Source organism: Camelus dromedarius, chromosome 24 (assembly GCF_036321535.1).
Source record: "Camelus dromedarius isolate mCamDro1 chromosome 24, mCamDro1.pat, whole genome shotgun sequence".
NCBI classification, from domain to species: domain Eukaryota; kingdom Metazoa; phylum Chordata; class Mammalia; order Artiodactyla; family Camelidae; genus Camelus; species Camelus dromedarius.
In genome coordinates this window covers 30297310-30314789 of record NC_087459.1, presented here as the reverse complement: position 1 = coordinate 30314789, position 17480 = coordinate 30297310, and the positions used below count along the sequence as shown (strand labels likewise).

The window sequence follows — 17480 nt, the reverse complement described above, 5'->3', positions numbered from 1 at the left end:
ATGGGCTGGGACCCCACGGCCAGTGTGGTCTACAAACGAGCAACGAGGGACAGACTCACTGCAAAACCAGAAATTTAAAAACTTTAACAATTTATTAGTCTTATCTTCCAGTAAAATATTCACATAATGTCAAAAGAATGGAATGACAGAGATGTAGCCGACTACCTGTAATTAATTCCACATAAATATTTAAAATCTAAAAACCTCAGGGGATCATCAGACTGAGTAGAAATTTGATTCTTCAAAGCAAGTATTGCTTTACTATTGTCATTAATCCAGTCAGTAATATGACCAATAACCTGCAATGGTAAACAAAATGCTTGCTGAGTTGTTTTTCAAAGGATGTTTCGGTGAGCCAGTATCAGTCAATCCAGGAAGAAGATGTTATTGAACTGCGTCGCACAAAGTTTCTTGACCTCTTCTGCAAAAAGAACAGAAAACAGTGCGTAAGGAAAAGAAGTTCTCGCTTAAAAGGTTATATGATCTATTATCAGCACCTGAAATTCCCTGCAGTCAAGATGGGAATAAATGCAAGTCTGCATTAATTTTGACCTTAAATCTCAGAAGCCCTGGTATGAAATGTTAATAAACTGAGAGAAAGAAAAAAGCCTAACCTGTAGGAGACTTCAGTGCTATTTAACGCGGCTCCTTTGGGCCCGAGAAAGCTCAAAGCCAGCACTCAAAGTGCCTAGGACCCCCGCGGGGTGGGGGTTAGGAGCAGGACCCCTCAGATCTTGAGGAGCCTGGCACAACCACAGGAGAGCCCCCTGCAGCCCTGAGCTGGGGAGCAGGCGCTCCACAGGGCGCCACTGCCTTGATCGTATTCAATTCCCGTTTTAAATGAGGCATGTAATTCACCGAGGTAGTTTCTCACGCACACAACCATTCACACAAGAACCCGGGTCAGGAGAAAAACTGCGTACGCCCCAGAAGATGTCTGCAGAACAAAGGACCCTCACACCTAACTGTTCTTACAGTCGGCACTTGGGCTGCATCCCCCAGCTGTACTCTCCCTGCTCCAGGTCTCAGGCAGGGCAGCAAAGGAGCCCAGTGCCCTCAAAGTGACACACGCTATCCTCCAGGGCAAGTGAGAGCCACCGTCGGGGTCCTGCCAAGTGCACAGCCAGACCGACCGCTCTGGCTGGAAGGCGGAAGGAAACTTCCGTATCATTATTCCGGTCGTGCACAGAGATGGCTGTGAACTGCTGAGTAAACCTGGCAGCTCTGCACCAAAATGTGTTTTTATCACGGGGAATAAAAATGGACATTTTTATACACAGTACATAAAGCCATGGGACTTTGGTTTTTCCTTAGTGTTACAGCAAATAATTTTCTTTTGGCCTTTATCAAGTTTTCCAAGAGACTGGCAAGTGTTCCACATACTTTCCCAAGGAACTAAACTGCAGAAAAACAGAAACAGGTCACATGATGGTTTCCTTTAGGCAACAGAGGCATCTGCTTAAAATCTCAACAGTTGTACTTTGTTCTATTTAGCGTGTTTCTTTGTACGCTGAAAAGATCATTTTTAAATATCAGTAGCATCAAAATTCTGCTCAGATACCAAATCCTACTTACCATTTACTTCAATCAGGTTTGCATTTTTTTGATTCAAAATGACATACAGCTCCCGCTGGTCAGACTTCTTCCCAACGACCCAGTAATCACTCATGGCTTTCACGATGATTTCTTCGTCCTCATCCACTCTGCAAGACAAGAGTTTCAAAAGGCAATTGCTGCTTCCATACACAGCTAGACCGTGACAACAGACATTCTAAAACAAGAAACAGGAAACTCTGTTCAGGGCGTCACATATAAGCAACCAGCAACTTCTGGGCTCAGCGGTCTGCTGGGCAGCAGTGCCCAGGGCAGTGATCAGGTGTGAGCCCCTGAAGAGGGGGCCCTGGGTCCCCCAGCTTCTGGGGATGAGCCCTTTAATGTCTCTTGTTAGAAAGCAGGCACCTAAACTGAGAGGTGGTGAGAATTACCTGGTGAAGTCACTGTTGATGTCACCTAGAATCTTCATTAAGTCCGGGTGGACAGATGTTAGTGACACACTGGGTGTTTTCCTCATGTGAATTGTACTTTTTTCTGCTAAATTCATGTGGTTGAAGTAGATAAACTTAAACTGGGGTTCCTTCTCAGACCTGTGGAAACATGTCATTGAGACGGTGACATAGGAAAGTACAGTGATCTGATCCCGACAGCTACACTGGCAAAGCCTTGACTGTGTGATGGCTGAGGCTGCCTTTCCAACAGCTGGGCCTTCAAGTCAAGAATCTCAGTTAAGGCGTAGGGCTGAACAGTAACTTAGCTGATATCCGTGAGGTGTTCAATATGACGAATACCACTCACAGTGCACGGGGGTGAGGGGCAGGAGGAACGCGAGGCGCACTCACAGGGCCACGACCACAGGCACAGACAGCACACCTAACCCCAGACGGTCACAGCGCCACCGGGGAGAGGGCTAAGGGGACGCAGTGAGAGAAGACCCAGCCCCAGCTGTCACCGTAGGGCAGAAACACTTGGGAGCGGTTCCCCAGGACTGAACAGCCCACGTTCTCCGGATTCAGAGAAAACACGAACGTCACCACCACCCACCTTCTTAAGCAAAACCCACCCTTACTCTTCCAAGGTCAGTTAAATGCTTGAGAGTAAACACGCAGCAAAGTACAAACCCAGATATCCTCTTGTTGATGTTAAATTGCTCACAAATGTCAGATGCCAGCACTGTGAGCTGGGGCCCGACGATGCTGTCCAGCCTTCGACAAAAATCCAACGTCGGCTGTACGGAGGCTAACAAGCAATTTAAGAAACACCAGTGAGCGTTGGACGCTTCGCGTTAGAAAGGTCAAGGTTCACTTCACCATCTTAACGACAATATTCAAATTAAAACTTTACTTATCTGGGAAATAGAACAATTAATACCAGCCCCCCTCCCCTCCCAAACAGAAGAGAAACAGAAGAGTCAGAATTAGCTACATTTAAGATGAAAAAGACTCAAAAGCCCTAGCTCAGTGTGCATGCTGACGGCAGCACGCTCCGCGGCGGGGAAACTGGCTGCCGCCCCCTGGGAGACCCGAGACGGCCAAATATTCACGGAACAGACACTACACAGCACTCCTGGGCCAGGCGCTGGACACATACTACCTCCTTTCACCCTCAGAGCCCCTGGGGTGGGCACTCCGGCAGCCACTTCACAGGCAGGAAGGCACAGAGGTGCCCAAGTCCCGCTGCTGAGAGGCAGGAAGCTGGGGCTTTCATGGCCTTAGAAAGCGCTAGTTAAGACGGCGGAGGCCCCAGCTGGAGAGCGGTGCTTAGCACAGCCTCCGTGTCGCCTGGACCACATAGTTACCATTTCGGACCAGAACACGGCAAAGCGGAAAGAGAAAAGGCTTAGCTAATCAGGCTGGAATCAGACACAGGTGCGTACTTACCCTCGATCATGAAGCACACAGCTGCACTCATGGCCTGGGGGGGAGATAAACCAAAGATGAGAAAAGGGAACCAAAAAAGGCTTCCATATCCAAATGCAGCAGCCTGGTTTGAGTCTGCATTTCAACACATCACCTTTATAAAGACCTTTTCAATCAACTGGAGAAACACGGACATGGCCTGGATCGCAGGTGATACTAGGCAGCATTGCGTATTCTGGTCAGGCGTGCTAATGGCGGAGAGGTTATGTTAAAATAGATGTCCTTATTAGAGATGCAAAGTGAACCATGTATGAGCGAAATTACATCATGGTTTAAAATGCTCTAGTGAAAACAAAAAATTTTTTAAATGCTCTAGCAAAAAACCCAAATATGTAGAGAAGAGAGATGAAATATTAGCCTATTATTAAGCTGTGTGACAGGTACCTGGGGACTTATTATTCCAGTCTATTTTCAAGTGTGATACAGATAAGTTAAAAAACCCAGCAAACTAATGTCACCTTGTTTCACTTTTTATTATAGGAAATACGCAGTTATGACATTAGTAACAGGAACCTACAGCAATGGAAACATAAATAAAATAACCAGAAGTATTTAAATGTATCAAAGCAATGTGTACCGTTAAAAAAGGTCAAGCAGAACACAGGCTTATGGTGAAAATGCACAAGGCTTCCTTCTCTGAGGGCTGTTCCTGCTGGCGACCACGGTCAATGGCCTAGACAACATGGTTACACTGCGGTCACCGTGAGACACTGTGACGGAGCCTCTCTTCTGTCACCCTCCCTCCCCAAGCCCCGCAGTTCACGGCCACTCAGCTTCCTCCACCCGGTGGCCCCTGTGCAGCCTCGGATGGCTCGCCTCTCAGGCCCCCAGTCGCTGGCCGGAGCCCTGAGCTGCCACTATTTAAATGGGCATTAACAGCCCACCACGCCAGCATCGCCCCACTCCCACCTCTTGGCCCGTCAGCTAGATTTATTTATACATTGTCAAAGTCAGTGACATTTATGTTGCTTTGTTATTTACCCATAAACAGGGTGCAAGCTTGGAGGCTTCCGGGCCGGTTCCATCCAATATATGTGTTTCTTTGTGTTTAAAGTAATTTTGACTTAGGTGCCAACTAGTTTTCTACCCAGACTGCACCTTCTAGCCTCTCCTAAAGCATCACGAGGTCTGGGACCACTTGCTCTTCCCTCTGGGCTGGAGCAGTGGCTGGTCTCCTTGGGACACGTGCAGCCTTGTGTGTCACAGTGTCCTGAGGCCCGATCCACTTCCCTCCTTGACGTTGGCCACCAGGCATTTGTGCATTGGACCTCTTACAGGTTGATTTTTTTAACAATGTGCCTTTTAAAGTCTCTATTTTAAAAGTTAAAGAATTTCCAATATATAAAAAATGTACACAGAATGGTATACACGAACCCCATGGACCATCACCTTCTCAACGACTGTCAACTCATGGCCAAGCCTGCCCCACCCACCTGCCCACCGCATATTAACCTCAGACACCACCATCATTTCAGTAGGTACCTGGAAGAGCCAAGGACTCTTAGAGCGCTCCCAGAGTGAGGAGCGTGGGGCTCTCTCCCCAGTGAAACACCATGAATTGGAGAAACACATCAGAAACACTCATTTAGATTTCCAGAGGGAAACTGTCCTAAGGACAGACAGCAAATGGAAGAATGTTTACCCAAGAAAATCCATTAAATCTTGGTATAACAAAAGTCTTTTAGCTTTATAACTATAAACAAAAATGTTAAAAAGAAGAAAGTTCTCAAGTCAAAAATGTAACTTTCCATCTGAAGACCCTGGAAGAAAGGGGAGCAAACTAAGCCCGAGCAAGCCGGGGCAGGACACAGTAAAGAGGGGAGCGGAAGGAAATCGAAAGAGAGAACGAAAAGCCAGAGAAGAAGAAAACCAAAAGTTGATTCTCTGAAAAGATCAACAGAAGTGAAAAGCCTTCAGCTAGACTGTCTAGACCAAGTGAAAAAGAGAGAGGATTCACATTTCTAAAATCAAGAGTGAAAGAGACAACACTACTGGCTTTAAAGGAAAAGAAAGATTATAAATGAGGCTGTAATATGAAAAATTGTATACCATCAACCTGAGTTACTTAAAGCGGACAAACTCCTAGAAAGACACAAGCCACTGAAACTGACTCAAATAGAGAAGCAGAAAAGTAAGTTAAGAGACTAATTAATAAATACTGCCCACAAAGAAGAGCCCAGATGCAGGTGGTTCACTGTGACTAAACATTTGAAGAATTAGCACTGACCTTTCAGTCTTCCAAAAAACAGGAGACGAGAGAACACTTGCCAGCTTATTCTGAGGCCAGCTAATACCCTGATACCAAAGACAGACAAGGATTCTGAGAAAAGAGAACCACAGACCAGGACCCCTTACGGCCCTGAGCTCCCACAGCACCATCTGGACCCCTGGAGGCCAGAGACCACGGTCAGCCAGGTGGATATGGTCGGCTGGGTCTGAATATAACCTCTGGACGTCAAGGCTTGGGCGAACCTCCCTGGCTGGCCATGCTCCACAAGTGTCACGTGTCGCTGCCGGGAGAAACAGGCGCGGTGCTGTCTGCACGGCCCCCCTAGAGAGGACACCAGAAGCCTGCACCTGGGCGCTCCTGGATCCCCTGAACTGGGAGCCCGCGTGAGACCTGAGGGTGTCCTGGGGACCCTTGACTTGTATGCTTTAAATGGGTGAATTACTCGGTTTGTGAATTATACCTCAATAAAGCTGTTTTTAAAAAAGATACGAACTCTTTTAACAGAACTGTGACGGCATCATCACACCTCGTTAGATCCGTGGGTGACCCTAAGAATGAAAGCCCAGCACACAGCAGCGTGCCAGCTCGTGTTCGGGATCAGAGTCATCACCCCCGGGTCATTCAGAGGAGGAGGATTTTAGCTTGATATGAAAGTGGACTTTTCCCTCCAGTTACTGCTCTAAGTTATGCCTCACTTTAGTTGGGCTCATTTTCAGACCATGCCTTTTTGTCTATTTTCCTTACAAGGCCTTCCTCCCTCGCCATCCTTCATCACATGACACAATGAATCAAATCTCTTCATCTTACTATTTTATGAATGAAACATCTTTTCATTCTGGAGCCCCCACATCCAGAACAGAACCATGTTCTCATGGGGAAAAACCACTGTTTTAGATTCCAAAGTGTTTTCTTTCTTGGATTCCTTACTGAATGCTACCCAGATACCACCTCATGCCGCATGCTAAGAAAGGATGCAGGGGGAACCTCATGCTTAATGTATCTTTCTTCTCTCTCCCCACGATTGACGGTTTGGCTTGGCAAAGAGTCTACACTGAAAATCATTTTCTCTCAGAACCCCACAAGTCTTTCTCCCGTCCGTCACCTGACATCGAGTGCTGGTGAGGAAACTGCCAATCTCAGTTTTACATTTTTTTTTTTTAACCTGGTTTTCCCTCTGGAAGCTTCCAGGATCTTCTCCTGACATTTCTGAAACTGCCCGCCAGTGTGCGCAGGCGTGGGCCGCTTAGATTTATTGCACTAGACACTCAGGGGCCTTTTCCACCTGGCAAACGTGTGCCTCTTCAGCTAGACATTTCCTCATAAGACCCCTTACTAATTTCCTCTCCACTTTCTGTCAATCAGATGTTGAAATTCCTCTCTCACCTTTCCTCCCATATTTTATCGCTCATCACTTTGTCTTATATTCTGGGGAAAGTAACTTATCTTTAACTCCTCTAATTTCTTATGTCAACAATTCTATTTTCAGGGGATGAGGGGTTATTGCTTGGTGGGCACAGAATTTCTCTTTGGGGTGAAGAAAAGTCCTGGAAATAGACAGTGGTGACGGCTGCACAATGCTGTGAACATACTCCGCACTGTACACTTAAAAATGGTTAAAATGGCAAATTAGATGTTACACATATCTTACCACAATAAAGAAAACTTTTACATTATATTTGCAGTTAGCCTAAGTTGAGCATAACCTCTGCTCCTCCATGTCATCCTGTTTCATTTCTACACATACAATTTCTCTAATCTCTGTGGGTATTAATTCTTAAAAGTTCTCTTCTGTTCTCTGAATCACTCTTGCTTCTCGTAGGACCCCCAGTTTTGTTTTTCCAATCACACATCAGGATGAGGGACCTGAAAGTCTGGCTGGGGAGGAGGCCCGGCCTCGAGCGCAGCCCAAGGGCCGCAGTCCTGCGGGTGCACGGCCACGCCAGGAGTGGGGCCGAACCGTCAGGTGCCGACACCCCTGTGAGCCCCTCCAGCTTTCTCCAGATCGTTGCTTCCTTTCAGAAGAGCCTCAGTTTGCATCCAGGGCTGGGTGCTTGGCTGTCTGTGTGTGAGGGTGGGGGAAGGGTGGGTGGCTGGTTTACGTCCAACACTTCACTCACCTCCTTGTTCCCAAGTCCCCCTCCTGACTCCTCAGGTGACGGCTGGCCTCCAAGGAGCCACGAGCTTCTCGGGGCCTGTGGGGCCCCTCTGCCTGCATTCCCAGCTGGCGTTCCCTCCACGCTCCTCCACCAAGCACCGCTCTGTGTGTCTCCTTCCCACCTTTCAGGAAGTTAGAGAATTCCCCCATCCTCTGATTTCACCTCCTTCCTGGGCCACAGAGCATCATTTCTAAGCCCTTATGAACTAAAATGTAACTGTATGCTCAGGCGGGAAAGAGAAACAACGCATGCTCAGCCTTTTTTCTTGAACCAAAAGCTGCCTTTGAAAAACCCAACCTAACCTAAATATACATCTTTCCAAGATAACATCCTGCCGGAAACTCAGACTAGCCTTACAGAATGAGTAAGTCCACAGCTTTAAAATCAGAGCGCAGGCAGAATCCACTGAGGCGTGGGCAGGCCCCCAGCAACAGGCGGCACTGGCCTCCACGGCCTCTGACTTGTCCGCGTGCAGGACCTGAAACGCTCGTGAGTCACGGCCTCGGACAGTGACTCACTCATCACAGAACTGTCTCACGGGGACCGGAAGTTAGCCCATTAGTCCAGAGAGCACCTATTTTGAGTTTTACAATAATGAGAACTTGTAACACTTGTTCCAAGAAACACTGAAGAGGTCTCATACCTACCTGGTGCCCAAATGCAAGAAAGATTACTCTAGGATCAATCTAGTAACCCTGGAGGGAGAAACAGTTGTTACCTTATAAACAATTAAATGCAGCGCTTCATAGGTGTCATCTGTATTTACAAAAATTTTGGGGAATCTGCATTTTGCTTCAGGATCATTAAGGTTCAAGGGTCCGGTAAGAAATCTGAAAAGCAAGCACAGGGATGACTCGATTCAATTAGGCAGATTATAAACAGGAATATATACACAGTTCAAGCCACCTTAGTATACCTACTTAATATATACCCTTTTTTTAAAAAGCCAGACACTACTTGGAAAACACCAAATCAGAATATAAAAAAAATAATAGTTTTAATTCATTGGAAACAAAAGAATTTCCTGTGTTGATGATTGTCAGTAAAACAGCACGACAGCAATTCGGTGCTCATGATCTTATCTTGACCAAAAAAGATAATAAAATCCAACGCTGTATATTAAAAGACAAAAGTCTTACCTTCCGTAGTGTTGAAGATTTCCTGGCATTTCTGCCCTTATTGGAGAATCCCTTCCTGCCAACTGCAAACAAATGTAACGTTGACAAATGACATTACATTTTCTATATTCAAAGCTCTGAAAAACAGCATTCATAGCTACTCATCGGCTCCATGCCATTTTTCTGTATCAATTTCCCATATTCCTCCCCAACAAAAAAAAGAGATGGGGGATTAGAGGTACCTAAAGAACTCACTGATTTTAACCAGAACGATCATAACTTCACTGAGCCCTACATTCCACATGCTGATTTAGCTCCTTTTACAGCAATAACTGAAATCTCCCATGTGGTTAATACATGCCAGGCAATGACATAGATTCCTTAACTTCATCTCCTGTCACTCCTGGGGGGAACCCGCTCCCTGTTCTCTGGATGTGCAGGCTGAGGTTCGCCGGAGCTCACCGGCTCACCCAGCTCCTAAGCGGCAGGGCCGGATTCAAACCCAGGCCTGTCTGACCTCAAAGCCTCCGCCTGCAGCCCTGACATCTCGTCTCCTCCTAGATTTGTATTTGTGACACGTTCCTGGTTTCTTCTGGTGAACGTACACTATTCCAAGATACGTAGGAATTGAAAAAAAAACCAAATTTAGTAGTCGGGTTAGCTAAAACTTATTATCCTTCTAAAATGTTTGATGTCCTAGTCTACACAGAATTTCAGCATATAACTGCAAGTGAAAGACTGAAAAACATGTAAGTCTTAACAGTGACAACACACAGCTAACTCTTACATGTGCAGCTTGTACTCGGAGAAGATCGCACGTGTCCACGTTCACACTGCCTCTTTGCATGTTCCTGTTTTATAAGCCTGGCTCTTTAGACATAATAAAGAACCACATAGGATTTTCTGCTGTTGCAACAGCACCGTCCCCCATGGAAAAGCCTCCTGAAGGATCCTTCTGAGGGTGTGGCTGGAAGCAGGTGCTTTAGCCTCAGGTGGAAGCTGAGACCAGGTCCTGGCTCTGCGGGAGGCATGCAAGCCCCAAGCCTGGGTATCCTATCTGTAAGGTGGACGTAAGCTACCCCCCTTGCACGACTGCTGTCGGAATGTCACGGGATGATGCCAGTTTGCTGGGCACTTACGCCATGTCTGGCATACGGTACACGTTCCAGAAATGTTAGCCACTGTATTCAAGACCCAGCAAGGAACTAAGCGCAGGACCAGGTTCTTTTCAGAACCTCGAGATTTCTTGTCAGAGAGGTTTCTCCTGTTGTTTCAGGTCACGGCTTAATAAACAGATCGAGGGAGACAGATTGCATGCGTGCACCTGGGTCAAAGTGGTGGTTTTATGCGCGAGGAATACTTTTTCCACTTCCAACCTAATTAAAGCTAAAAAAAGATCTTTGGGGACAACCCTATATTATTTACAGTTCTCTGCAGAAAACTGGGAAACTAAATGCCAGATTGGAAACACCAGGCAGGCATTAGAAAATTTACTTGAAATTAGATCTCTTGTTTGTAGACAGAAAGACTATAGGATTAACCACTGTTTTGTCCAAGACCCCTGGTATTTTCAGAGTTCACAAAGTCTTACCTAAAAATCCAGTTCTTCCTGCACTGAGTAAAACATTCTCTTAAAAACATACCTTTGCTTTTGCATTTGAACGTAAGAAAATGAAGAAAAGCTGACATGCGTGGTTTTCTGGGCTAAGTGATAACACAACTAAATAAATACAGTTGGCTTTCTGTATCCGAGGCTTCCACGTCTGCGGAGTCCCCATTTGTGGATTCAACCAACTGCAAGGTGAGTATGTTTGGGGGAACAATTTTTTTAGAAAGTTCCACAAAGCAGAACTTGAATTTGCCGCACAGTGTCAACTATTTACGTGGCATTTACACTGTATTAGGTATTACAATAATCTACAGATGGTTCAGAGTACACGGACATGTGTTTCAGAGTATACGGACATGCACAGGTTACATGCAAGTACTACACCATTTTATACAAGGAACTTGAGCATCTGTGGATTTGGGTAACCTTGGGGGTCCTAGAAGCAATCCCCCATGGATACTGAGGGACAAATATGTAACTAAACATCACACTAATAATGTAAAAATAAAGATCAGAATTGCCCCTCCCACCACGTTATTCCACCCCCAGATCTGTGTGTGTGTGTGTGTGTGTGCGTGCGCGCCCAACTACGTCTGGCTATGTCTCTATTTACCAATCCATCCATCTAGAGAGAGAGATTAGTACCCAATCATACCTCAGGTTCGATATGCCTTGGAAATAGAGATGTGGTGAGGTATTTGTATAAAATTCTCATGTCATCTTGTTCTAATCCACTCCTGAAACATCAGAAAAACACCATGTTTAAAGTCTGGAGTTGATCTGTCTTTCCATTGCTCTATGATAAAACTTCATCTCTCTCTCTCTTTTACATTCTATCAAGAAGCCCCCTCCTTGACGGGGACATTCAAGACAGGGATGAATCAACTCGAGTCCTGCAGCGAGAACTTCATTCTGATCGGTCCAGGGTACTACTACGTAGTCTCGTATTTTTAACCCTTTTGAAACAAAGAGTCACAGTGGCTCTGATTCTCTGCCTGCCTTCCAGGTGGGACTGCTCAGGGAGCAGTGGCAGCCCCAGCGCTCCACTTCTGGGAGGCAATGTCTCCCCCCTCGCTGGGTTACAGGGTAAGCATCCTGAACAGACTGGGATGCTGGCGACAGGGACCTGGGTCCTGCCATGTCTCAGAAACGTGTGCAGATTTTAATGCTCCCGATTTCAGGGCAGGCAAAGGGGGGAAGAGAAAGAAACACCCTTTCTGGCAAACCACCCAATCTGAAATGCGGTAAGAGTGAGTGGCATGTGGAAAAGTGCTGAGAAGCTAGCAGGCATCGGGCTCTATTTGAAATCGGTTTTTCAGATTAGGATGTAAACAGTAAGTCTGTATCTGGGGCTTTTTCCATTCAAGATATTGAAAAAATCCAGTGAGGAAATTCAACTTTATATAAATCAAGCCTCTGCACCACAATCCAGAGGCCCTCTCTTCCTTCTCAGTAAAATCCTGCACTAGAGTTGGGCCTGGCTTAGCAAAGAAGTGTGCCCGCCTCCCCGGCGCCTCCCGTTGGCTTCTGTCTTCCTCTTCCTACACTGCCTCTCCTCTTCCAAGGTTCCAGAACCTTCTATCCACAGCTGAAACTAGCAGGGACCTAACGCCCGGAGGCAGGTGGTAATTTTCTGCCAAGCAGAATGAAGTTCCGGGTCCTAAGGTGAGGCCGACAGAGAAGCAGCCAAGAACCGTCGGTGTGCATCCTGTGACAACACCAACTCTGAAAGCGACTGGCAACCAACCAGGCAGGTGGGGTTTTCAAGTCAAACACCCGGAAAGTCCCCTGCTCTTTTCTTTTGCGGAAATAACTGAGGTGAGGGAAGAGAAAGAGAAAAACAAAACAGGCTCCTGATGTCATTTTTCCTTTTAAGACATTAACACATCTGTGTGGGGAGGGGTCTTAGTGGGAAGCGGCAGGCAGCGTATAAGGCATTCTGCATGGGGCAGCTCCTGCTTGCACCCGGCCACTGAGCACGTGAAAACTTGCTGGTCCAAATGAGTGTAACATACACACTGGATTTTTAAGACTCAGCATGAAAAGAATAGCTCATTAATAATTTTTTAATATTGTTTACATGTTAAGATAATACTTTGGAAATACTGGGCTAAAAGATATATATTGAGAACATTTAGTAACAGTTTATCTTTGTTTCTTCTAACAGTATCAACACTTTCATCAAAGAAATTATGGTTTGTTTCTACTACGAGGTGCAAACACAGCTTGATGACAGTGGGTAACTTCCTGGCTCTATAGCATTTTTAACTTCCAGGATATTTTTTACAAATCTAGCTTGTTTAAAAGAAAGTATGAAAATTGTGCTTCCCACATTTACTACAGTGCTTCTTTGAAGATGTTTTTGGAAAAACACTAAAATAAAAATAGGATTTTTAAACCTCACATTTTCTCTTTCATGGAACCAGTTTTAAACTCCTCTGCTAACTCCCCTGCTTGGTAATTTTAAACAAAATTACCCTCATTTTCGTTTAAACAATCACTGCCTTATTTTGACAATATCTAACAAGATGCTTCCCACCTGCCCCAACCCCCACTGTTATTTCCAGTTTGACATCGTGCTATCGACACCGGCACTGCTGTCTTTATTATCCTAAAAGACTTTCTTCTTTGCCATGCTAAGCCTTAGGGTGTACCTACCAGATGAGCTGGTCATTATAGAGAAAGGCGGTGTACTTGACTATACTCAGGCTTTCTTCCACTCTATTAATAAAGGACTGGATTTTCAAATACGTCATTTTATCCAATGGGAAGAAGCTGATTCCACCAAAAATGTCAAGTAGATCGCATGACTGCAAATGCAACGTTTGCAAATACTGTAGGAAAAAGTAAGGCGTAAAACTTACTCGTGGTACACTGAAATACAGTACTCTGACAAGCGAAAATAGTCTTAATTTATGGAACAATTACATACTGGCAAACAGCACACTGACAAGACCAACAAGTAGGTGAGCCACAGGGAACTGGATTTGGAATCAGTACCAACCTCAAAATATATTTTGTCAGTTTTTTTGGTGGGGGGTGGTAATTAGATCGAGTGATTGATTGAAGTACCAGGGATTGAATGCAGGACCTTGTGCATGTTAAGCATGCATTCTACCACTGAGCTATACCCTCCCCTTTTCAAAGTATAAAGTTCAAATATAATTAGTGTTTTTTCAGTATTGTGTTTTATCTTTTTCACATGTTTAGCTCCCTATAGTAGTGCCCCCCAGATCAGACCGACCCCCACACATGGTATCATGGACAGACAGTGCCACTTTGTGCTCAAATCTCACTAAAAGGACACGCAGTCAGTGTGCATGGACAGTGTGGGTGGACAGGAGAGGAATGAAGACACCAACAGGCACCAGGAGACACACTGGATAATAACGATCATTAACATGAAGAAACAAGAAAGAAAACTCAAAGAACAAAATAATTCAAGAATACACATCAAAGGTAGTGCCAGGAGCAAAATAAATGGAAAGTCATTTCTCTAAGGTCAACTGAGTATGACCAGAGGTAGGGTGAAATATGCAAAAGTGACACTGAAGGAGAACGGCAACTATTTAGGGACAAATCCCACTAATAACCAATAAGACGAGAAAGTCTGTGTCACAGCCAAAACTTCTCCCTGAGTCAACAGAGATGACGTCTGTTTAGTGAACAAAATCAATTCACAGAATGTGCAATTTTGCTTATTAACCAATCCACCACACAATAAGTTTGCTTTTGAGTAAGCCCACACTGACAGATGCAGGTGGGGCAAAGATGAAGCCAAAAGATGTCTCCAAGATGCTTTAAGGAGCTGTGCACAAAGGGCAGGAAGCTCTGATTCAACCGTGCAAATCTAATGAGTTTCCCCACTGGTCTGATTTTGTCACATTATGTCGTAGGCACTTTGCCACTTCCAAGTTCTAGGATTTTTGGTACATGAGAAATAAATTTGTCTGTGTATCTCTCAAACAGTCTGAACAACTATCAAGATTACAAATAAAACCCCAAATCCTTACCCGATGGAAGAATTTCTCTAATCTTTCTTTTAGGAGCTTGAGACCCCCGTCTTCCATGGCTCTCAGAAATGTACCATTAAAAAGCTAATGTGGCAAAAGATTAAAAAAAAGAAAAGTCATTTTCCTGTTATAATAAGTTTTTTTTCCTTTTACATTAATTCAGCTTATCTCATCCCCCAGTTCCTTTTGAGTAAATATTTACATAAGGAAGCCTGTGTTGTAAGTCACAAATTATCAAAACACTGTTAAGTGATGTTGTAATTTTTATGAAATCATCTTATTGTTCTGGGCATTTTTTTTTTTAAACTTCCTCTCACACCTAAGTTTCACTTTACATACATAATACTGCCAGACTCCTTCAACCATACAAATATCTGCAATATGTATTTTCCTAAGAACATGGACTCTGTCGTTCAGCAGTGGGCATGTGCTCCTGGTACAAGGCTGGGAGGAGAGCAGGGCTCAGTGCTGGGTGCTTAAGTGCGGAGGGGAACCTCAATGCTGTTTCAAAGGCCCCATTATTTCCTCCCCTAAAACAGACACATTGTCACCTTGCAGTCATGTGAAGAATTAAGAATTATTTTTAAACAACCCATGTAAATTGGGGTAACTGGCCAGACTCACGCTCACCTTGTACATGCTGTAGCACTGCTGGAGCACGGAGCTATAAACCTTGTCCTACAAACAGACACACAGCACAGATCTCAGTTCAAGGTGGAAAACAAAAACTGCACGGCAAAGGGAAAATGACACTTGGCAAAACAATGTAAGATTCAGAAACTTTGTGCTACGATAGTTGTGTGATGAAAATAAGAGGTATTTAAGTTCAATTATGAACCAGGAAGCCCAATTTTTAGGAGGGCTTTAAACCTTGGGTACATATTCGTTTTTATAAGATTGTGCAAATGGAAACAGTAGTTGTAACATTTTGCTATGTGTACCTTGAGAAACTTCTGCAAAAGAGACATAGCTTAATCTGAACAAATAAGTTATCCAAGATATTAACAATTTTTTTCTAAAAATATGAAGTAAAAAAAGACACATTACCAGTAGCTCCTCCTCTTGGTATTCAACGACTGGTTTTCCATCTTTACTTTGCTTTTCAATGATAGGGTTCCGAACAACCTACAAAGTTTGATAAACTGAAATTACCCAATGAATCAGTTACAAGTGTTTTTACTTTTCCCCTAAATTAAGAAACTTGAACATGTCCCAACACCAAAACTTCTTAAAACAGCCCCAAGAACAAATACATCAAATAGGAGTTTGATTTTAAAACTGCCACCAATTTTACCGTAAGTTTACTCTGATGCGATGACCAGAGGGCTTCCTGAATCCCTAACAGTAAAGAGTGTCCGTAACTTTACTATACAAATTAAAAAAGGTGTATTGTGTATGTAAATACCATGACCATCCAGAAATTTTCTTCTGGTTCATTGAAGAACTGTCTATTCTTCTGTGTATGTAAAGATTTTGCAGGTTTTGATGGACTAAAGGTCCTGTAAAGGTTAAAAGAACATGTTAGGGGCAATTCTCCAGTATAAGCTGCAAGAGTTCACCGAGCTCTACAAAATCACATGGAAAGGCATTACCTTGTAAACTGTACAATAGCTTCACATAATCCGACATTTCTAATTTTTTCATTCTTCTCTACTTCATTTGGATAATAAAACAAAATTTTGTTTTCCTCCTAAAGTATGAAGAAACAGAATCACAACACTGACACAAGCATTTTTTTCCAGCCTAGCTGTTAAAGATGCTAAGTTTAATGTCAACCTCTCATATCATACACGCTAACAGGGAAAACAAAACAAAGACCCTTTTTAGAAAAACAAGAATTATCTTCTCTTCACTGTGTAAATAACGCCCACCTGCCTGAAAGGCAACTGTGATATCCAGTAAGTCACATGTCATCTGAAGTAGCACTAGACAACTATTCCTAAAACCGGATCTTTGGATTTGTTTCCTCATGCTGATTTGCAATACAGCAACGCTTGTAAGAAGATGCGCACAGACATATACCTCCCCACAAATGAAACCTAGCAGGTTCACAGGCATTTGGACTAACAGCCTTTAAAAGGTCCGTGATTTGCTGCCAATAAAACCTAAAGCCGGACATCCTTTGAGGAAGTCACAATCCCCACCTGAAAAACATAACCCACCCTCACCCTCCGGAAATTATTAATTTGGAAAAAAACTTTCCGAAGATTCCCCAAGTCTGCGTTACAAGACTACAGTCCCCGACTCTCGTTCCACGCTTCTAGTCGGGGACTTCCAGCAACAAAGACAAACTCAATTTTAATCATCCAGGATTGATATAAGGAGAAGAGACTCAGCCCTGGTGGAGGAATTAACCTGACGAACCTTCACTCAACACCCAGGCGTTGATCCGGGATCTGAAGCCGACCCTGCCTGCGTTGTCCGGCCCCCGCCGTATCCCCGACCCCGGTGCACACCTGGCACAAAGCAGTCCGGTAAATGCCGCTCGACGCGGGCAGAGGGACAGGTGCTGCCCGGCGTCGGGCAGGCGGGGGCCGCCTCCCGGGAGCACCCGGCTGCTGCCGGGGCCCGCCGCCAGCCGGCCGCCCCCAGCCCGCAGCCCTCGGGCCCTTCTGGGCAGCCCACGGCCGGCCGCGCGCCGCCCCGGCTCTGCGTACCTCTCCCTCGCGCGGCCCGAAGCTCGGGTTGTAGATGAAGAAGCTCAGCAGCGCGGGCGGAAACTGCTTCTCCTGGGCCGCTCCGGCTCCTGCCCCGGCCCCGGCCCCGGCCGCCGCTGCCGCCATCCCACCCGGCCCGGCCCCCACCCTCGGGAGCCTCCCTCTGCCCGCCCAGAGACAGCGCCTCGAGGAGACCGCACTTCCGCCTCGCTCGCCGCCGCCCC

General features: G+C 45.2%; 1 protein-coding gene across 1 annotated transcript; it reads right to left on the bottom strand.

Annotated features, from left to right (window-relative positions):
- Positions 1–73: 73 nt before the first annotated feature.
- On the bottom strand, positions 74–17467 carry CCZ1 (CCZ1 homolog, vacuolar protein trafficking and biogenesis associated). The gene is made up of 15 exons (XM_031432471.2): positions 17257–17467; positions 16192–16289; positions 16005–16098; positions 15647–15724; positions 15230–15277; positions 14600–14683; positions 13245–13420; positions 11242–11323; positions 8999–9060; positions 8578–8689; positions 3435–3468; positions 2676–2793; positions 1986–2144; positions 1576–1703; positions 74–421 (listed from the first exon to the last, which is right to left on the bottom strand). Exons 1-15 carry the CDS (start codon positions 17380–17382, stop codon positions 366–368), a joined length of 1455 nt encoding a protein of 484 aa, XP_031288331.2. The 5' UTR covers positions 17383–17467; the 3' UTR covers positions 74–365.
- Between the last annotated feature and the right edge of the window lie 13 nt (positions 17468–17480).